Source organism: Rhinopithecus bieti, unplaced genomic scaffold, assembly GCF_001698545.2.
Source record: "Rhinopithecus bieti isolate Rb0 unplaced genomic scaffold, ASM169854v2 scaffold_20951, whole genome shotgun sequence".
Classification (NCBI taxonomy): domain Eukaryota; kingdom Metazoa; phylum Chordata; class Mammalia; order Primates; family Cercopithecidae; genus Rhinopithecus; species Rhinopithecus bieti.
In genome coordinates, this window is record NW_016809950.1 from 155,239 (window position 1) to 162,566 (window position 7,328).

At 56.1% G+C, this 7,328-nt stretch overlaps 1 protein-coding gene across 1 annotated transcript in view; it reads right to left on the minus strand.

Moving 5' to 3' along the window:
- Positions 1 to 7,082, minus strand: part of RBP3 (retinol binding protein 3) — a 10,420-nt gene extending 3,338 nt beyond the window's left edge. Inside the window, exons 1-2 of the mRNA XM_017890984.1 lie at positions 3,914 to 7,082; positions 1,908 to 2,098 (exon numbers count right to left, since the gene is read on the minus strand). Coding sequence (XP_017746473.1) covers positions 1,908 to 2,098; positions 3,914 to 6,967 — 3,245 coding nt within the window. The 5' untranslated portion in view covers positions 6,968 to 7,082. The remainder of the gene's footprint in view (positions 1 to 1,907; positions 2,099 to 3,913) is intronic.
- Positions 7,083 to 7,328: the final 246 nt, after the last annotated feature.

Genomic DNA, 7,328 nt, shown 5'->3' on the forward strand with positions numbered 1-7,328 from the left:
AGTAGTATTCCATGGTGTGTGTGTGTATATGTATATACACTATATATAGACATATACACACACACATATATATATGTATGTGGTGTTGGTGTGTGTTTATATATATAGTGTATACGGTATATGTATATATGGGGTGTGTATATATATGTGTGTGTATATAAATGTATGTATATATATTTATATATGTGTGTGTGTATATATATATTCACACACACATATATGTATATATACACACATATATATGTATACACACATATATATTATAAATGTATATAAGTGTATATATATGTATAAAAGGCCCTGACAAGTCCTGCAGTCAGAAACTTGTTGATCAGTTTCCCCCATTTATTGACCATGGACTGCTTCCCTGCACCCATATCTGCCTATGAGTGGAACACATTTTGGGAAACATTGTTTTTCCCAGTTGCATTCTGTGACAATCTTATGACACCTACTGGCTGTCTTAGTTCAGGTGTCTTAACAGGGCACTTAGTGTGTTGAAATATTCAGGCTTGTGGAGCTACATTGGAAGAAAGGGAGCCTGCATTTCTCCCAGGCCATTTAGATTTGTCCCACTGTGTGACCTCATTGGGCCTCTGTCTCCCCACTGGGGCTAGTGATGTGTTAAGCAGCCTCGTCCAGTTGATGGCCTGGGATGACCTGGCTGGGTTCGGGGCCTGTGATGTCAGTGTCTGAACCTCCAAACAAACCTCAGGGGTGGAAGGGTCTTTAAGCAAAGTGCACTTGCAGACTGGGGCCATCTCCTCTTTAAAAAGTGTAAATGGCATATTCAGAAGAAAGGGACTTAACATGAGCCTCATTCGGGTGCTCAACAGAACTTCTAAAGAAAAAAGTGATCAGAGAGACCACAGGAGCCTCAAGCTCGGGCTGTGAACACACACAGAACTGGAGCCGGGGCTAATGTTTTAGCCCTAATGTTCTTTCTTCTCCCAGGGAGGAGAGGCAGTGGGTGCAGGACTGAGAGCCACCTAGTGACCATAAGAACCATGTGAGTGAGCGCTGAGGGCTAGAGATCTGGAGCTGGGTGAATGCCCTGCTCTGCCACCCCCTGCCACTTCTTTTAGACAACAGGGGAGCATGGAAGGGTCCTGTCTGAGGAAGGCAGCCCGCCCATGGAGGGTGCAGGGGCATGTCCACCAATGGACCCCAGAGTCACGGGATGCCAGGTCTGGCCACTGCCTGAGGGTGCTCATCCACCTCCTACCCCTGGTCCATGATGTAAATTCACGACATATGAGGCACATTTTTACAGAAACAGAGGGGAGGTGGCTAGCTGAAGACATCCTTCTGACAATCATTTGGTGATGCAAAGAATTCTTTTGATAACAGTAGTGATTAATTTCTAAATTCTCCCTGTGCGATTTCCAAATTCTGCCTGTATGACGATTCATGTGACCAGGGTTGTCATGAGTTGATTTTGTATGACGTGAGGCGCCTTCCCAGGTGGGAGGCCTGGCTGTCTCACACGCCACTGGCCATCAGAATCACCTGGGATGTCTGTCAAATAGAGATTATCGGGCCCGTCCGCCGGAGCTTCTGAGTCATTAAGGGAGGAGTGGGGCCCAGGAATCAGTGTTTTTAACATCTCCTTCCTCTCCTCCCCACTGAATCCTATGACCAGGCAAATTTGGGATAATTCTCAATCTGGAATGCACACTGGAATCATTGGAGAAGTTTACAAAAACGACCAGTGCTGGGCCCCGCCTTCAATGAAACAAGAACCCCTGGGCTAACTGGCTGGAGCCCTGATAGGAAGGAGGCCTGGCCCCCTCAGGTCCTCTGCTGTGTTGCAGGGTTCCTTTTCTTCCCTGCTGTGGCCCATAGCTTTGACTGTCCCCCCGCAGTCCTGCGTCCTGGCTGGGAAGCACCGACCCCTGGCCACTGACCTCATGTCGATGATCATGGCATCCGTGTGCATGATCTTCTTCCAGATGTGCTCCACCAGCAGCTTGGAGACCTGGGTGAGCAGCTCACCGTCCCCAAACATGTCAAACCTCAAGTAGCCAATGTTGTCCTCAAGCACATTAGTGTGGAAGGAAAACTTGATCAGCTCTTCAAAGACTTCAGGGGAAGGGATCTGTAAGAGTTGGAGGTCCTACTCAGTGTCAGGAGGAGCAGCCGGTTTTAGAGTCCAGGAAAGCAGGCACCACGGATCGCCTTTATGTCATGGGAAATATTAAGGGCATGGGACAGGAACTGACATTTCTGAAGGAGTTAGTAGATACCAGGGACTTTCCCAGTGGCATGTCTGAGATGTGACATGCCATTGAGACATGTGTGATCCATGGGCAGCCTCCTTGCAGAGGATGCTCCTGTCTGCCACCCACATGCCCTGGTGTCCTGAGCTAGAAGGCCCAGGAATGGTCTCCCCTCTGACCTCTCCAACCTCACCAGATACTTCCTGACGTCTCCAAGCTTACCTTCCCCTCCACTGGGGCAGGATTGGAAGATGTTAGTTACCTTTACCAGGCGCCTGGCCCTGTACTAAGCACTTTGTAGAGCTTATCATCATCCTCACAGCCACCTGTGCAGGAGATAACACGATCCCCATCTTTTTCAAGGAAAAACTGAAGCACAGAGAGATTAAGTAACTAGTCTCAGGTCACACAGTCAGTAAGTGGTGGAGCCAGAATCTGAATCTACATCTGACCCTAAATCGTGAACCTTGGCTATACTGGAAAGGAAGGAGCAGTTGATTTGGAAACCGGGGATCCTGAAAGCCGAGCACAGGCTACTCCCACGTGGATGCACCTCCTCCTCCCTCTCTAAGGCTGCTGGAGGGAGGCAGGACTTGGTGAGCTTGACTGGGACCAGGAGCTTTCATTGACAGAGACACCGCCCTTCAGGCCCTGCCCTGCCCTCAGTCACAGCTCTCTGGCCCCAGGCCACTCCCCTCTGCTCTTCTCTGGGTCTCAGTTGTGAAAAATGGGGATGACAATTCTGTAGCAGATGCTTTTGGCACTCTCAGCCCCTCTGCTTTCAGCTGCCCCGGCCCCACTGACAGGCTCTCCTATAGCACAGCCCTGTCTTTCCACCCTCAGCTCAGGCCTTCTCCAAGAAGGGGGAGCCTGCCCCACCCTGAGTCATGTCCTCAGGGCAACTCTTGGCCAATGCAGGATAGGAGCCACTGGGCCCCGCCTGCAGAGGGCTGTGCCTGGGAGCATCCCCACACTCATCAGTGTCCTCGCTCCAGCAGAACAGCTTTGAGGCATCTGCTTGTCAGCTTCCCGTCTCACTCTCCCTGCTCCCTCCTTCACGCCTGCTTCAGCAATGGCCTCCCAGACAAACTGCCTGCACTCAAGCCCTGGCCTCAGACCCTCCTCACAAGGGATTCCATGACAAATGCTGCCCTGCACAAACGTGATGATGCAGCAAAACCACAGGTAAAACAGCGTGGAGGTGTGAGTGCTGCTTAGGTGGAACTCTCGGCCAGCGGTGGGGCACTTGGTGAAGCCCACGGCCACCTCTGCCAGGTGTTGGCCTCTTCCCCAACACTGACAATGAGAAGCCTGCCATCACTCACCTTCCACCCAGCCAAGGCTGAAACGCCTTCTATCCCAGGGGCTTCCAAACTGGCTTCCTGTGAGTATTGGTTGGCTTTCAAACTGGCTTCCTGTGAGGTGGGTGCAAAAGTAATTGCAGGCTTTGCCATTGAAAGAACTTTTGCACCAACCTAATATGCATGTTCAACAGAGGTGTTCAGCAACCCCAGGGTCACAGAGAGTGGATGGAACAGGTTGAGAAAGAGGAAAGGACTTGACTGGTCAAAACTTAAACATGAGAACCAATCTAAAAGCCATTGTCACGCACTGTGCACAGAGGCCGGCCTGTGCGGACAATGGGCCAACTCACTCCCGGGACTGGGCTCAACCAGGTCTCCCTTGGGTCTCACCTGCATGGGCACAATTCCGGGAATGCGGTCCTTGGCATTCTCAGGGATATGGGCTGCCTTCAGGTGTGGGTCTCCGGAGAGCATCTGCAGGTCGGCCCCCAGGATCTCGGCCAGGGCCACTTCTGAGGTCACCCTGGAGTAGCGGCTCTGCAGACCGCTCAGTTTGACAGCCATCTTGGCCCCCAGCTCGGCGGAGGCATAGTTATCAGCCACCAGCTTCCCAGCCGTCTGCAGCACCGTGGGCACCTTGGCACGCAGAGCCACTATGTCCTGGGCTGTGGAAAGGGCTTCGCTCATGGGCACAGTGATGTCAGGCTCCACACCAGCCAGGTCCCAGGCCTTGCCTGTGGTGGCACTCAGGGCCATCTGGGTGGGCATGGATGCATATAAGGGGCTGCTGCCCACCTGGTAGATGCCCACAGAGAGTGCCCCTCCAGCCGTGGGCTCCCCAATGACCGTGGCCCGCTGCAGGTCCTGCATGGTGTGTGCAAAGGCCTCAGCTGCAGAGCCACTGGTGTGGCTCATCAGGATGTAGAGGTCCTTGTGTGAGCCATAGCGCTGGCCTGCGACCTGAGGCAGGGTCCACACCTCCATGACTTTCGAGGTGGCCCTGTCAAAGACAGAATACAGGTGCTGGCGGGGTTCTGCCTCAAAGAAGTAGGAACAGAGCAGCGGGATGGCCGAGGAGTAGCTGCCAGGGTTGTAGCGCAGGTCGATCACCAGCGCAGCCGTGTCCACCAGCTGTTGCCATACCAGCCGCACAAGCTGTGGCCCGACGGCCTTCACTGTCTCCAGTTCAGCCATGGCGTCAAAACGCAGGTAGCCCAGCTGGCCAGGCAGCACCTCTATCTTAAACAGGGCCTCAATAAGGTAGGTGAGCTCCTCTGGAGAGGGGACAGCAGGGGGTGGTGGGGGTGCTTCCTCTACCACCAGCTCACCAGGGCTGTGGAACACTAGCAGGCGGTGGTCCCCAGACACCTCCTGCAGGTCTGCTGTGAGCTGAGAGGCCAGAGACTCCAAGTCCACAGCTGTGCGGTAGGCGCCCTGGGCCAGCTTGGCCCGCAGCAGGGCACTCGTCTGGCCCACCACTTCCGGTCGAGCATAGTGGGCCTCCAGCAGGTGCCCTGTGCCCTCCACCAAGGCCCCCAGGCTCTGATGGAACTCCAGCACTTCCTGGGCTTTGTCCAGGGCCTCCTCTGCCAGCACGATGGCATCAGGCACCACTCCACCACCCAGCCAGGCCTCGCCGTGATTGTCGATGAAGGTGAGGACTGGCACAGTGAGCGCGAGGCTGCCTTCCGGCGTGTCTAGCAGCGGCACGGTGCGGGTGTGCAGCAGGTTGCCCGCTGTGATCTCACCTACCAGCGTGGCCCAGCCCAGCGACTGCATGAGGAAGGCGAACTCCTCGGCTGCCGTGGCGGTGCGGTGGCTGGTGAGCAGATACACCCCACGTTGGGTGCTGTAGCGTGGGCCCGGGAGCTCCATGTGGCTGAAGTGCTCCTGTGTGATGTTGGTGCGGCGGTCATAGGTGGTGAAGAGGTGCACGGGGCCGGCCTCGGGGCCCTGGAAATAGGACAGGAGCAGGGGCACAGCGGAGGATGGCCCTCCGGGGTTGTGGCGCAGGTCCATGATGAGGTGCTCCGTGTCCTGTAACGGCTCCCACACCTGGCGCAGGACATATGGGGCCAAAACACCCAGCACAGAGGCGTCAGCAAAACTATCGAAACGCAGGTAGCCCACGTTGCCCGGCAGCACTGATACCTGGAACACAGACTCCACCAGTGCTTGCCGGATAGCCTCGTCCTCAGGCAACTCTGGGGCTGCCCCTGGTGGGTCTTCAGCTGCAGCATCGGGTATGGGCCCAGACGGGGTTTCTCTGGGCCTGATGGCTCGCACCAGGAGCCTGGGATCCTCGGATGCAGCCTGCAGGCCGGCATTGAGCTTGGTGACCAGATCGTCTTCGGAGACCACTGTGGAGAAGTCCATGCTGGCCAGGTGCTGCAGCAGGGTAGGCACACGGTCCACCAGCGTGTAGTAGTCCTTCAGTGCCTCCTGGAGGCAGTGGACTACCCCTGGAAGGGCGCTTCGAAGAGTGAGGATGTCCAGGGCTTTCTCCAGGGCCTGCTCGGCCGGCGTCCCCACACAGGGCAGCACTCCGCTGCCCTCCCATGTCTGGCTGCCTCCACCCAGGGGCCCCAGGGACCTTGACACGGGCACGGTGAAGAAGAAGTCAGACTCGCCTATCCTCAGCTTCCGGAGGTCCAGGGCCCCTCCTCCAGTCCGCTCGCCCACCACGATGGCCCTGCGCATCTGCTTGAGGATGTGCGCTATGTCCTCGGCCACACCTCTGGTCTGGCTGCTGGTGAGGACCACCACATCCTTGTCGGCACCGTACCTTTCTCCCAGGACCTGAGGCAAGGTCCAGATCTCCGTGGTGGTGTTGGAGGGGCGGTTGTAGATAGTGTCCACGTGCAGGATGGTGTTCCCTGGGTGCAGGTAGGAGATGATGTAGGGAATGCCAGAGATCTGGCCTCCCGTGCAGTGCCGGAGATCCAGCACTAAGGCAGAGGTGCCCATGAGCTTCCCCCACACGTGGGCCACCAGGAACTCCCCCATCATGCTCAGCACCTCCTGGCCTGGGACGCTGTCCACCCGCAGGTAGCCCACATTACCCTCCAGAACCTCATGGTGGAGGCCCCTTTGCAGCCATGCAAGCAGTTCCTCTTCTGAGAGACTGGTGAGTGCTGGGACTTGTGGGGGAGGCTCGGGGGTGCTGGGCTCATAGGAGATGACCAGGCGAGGGTCGTTCAGGGAACTCTGCACCCCAGCTGTCAGCACACTGGCCAGCGTCTGCGGGTCTGAGATGCTCAGAATCTCATGGCTCTTGATGGCCTGCTGGATGGCTTCCTGCATGCCCAGCAGGTTCTCTGGGAAGCAGTAGTTATCCAAGAGGACCTTGGCCATGTCCAGCACCAGGCTTGGCTGGAACAGGTGTGTTGGGCCAGCCAGGCCACAGAGCAGCATAGACATGAGCAGAACCCATTCTCTCATCATGGGACCCAGGGGGAGGCCTGGCTCTTGCACGAAAGCCCCCTGGACTGTGTGCAAGGCCGTGGCCCTGCTCTGTGCAGCTGCCTTCTGCCCTTGTCCTCCTCAGCTGGTGGACAGAAGGTCTGGGGCTAAACTCCTGAGTTGGAGCAAGGCTTCCNCAGGCCAGAGAGTTTTGCAACTAATAGAAGCCCATCGTTTTAGGTGGGGACAGATAGGGGGTGCAGCAAGAAGAAGCCCTTGGGGCTACAGTTGGCCCATACAGTGCAGAGGCTGAGTCTGAGGCTGGCATCAGCCTCAGAGCCTGAGATTTATTTCTGTGTCCTATTAATGCCTCCAGGGAACAGAAGGGGTCCCCCTACAGCTT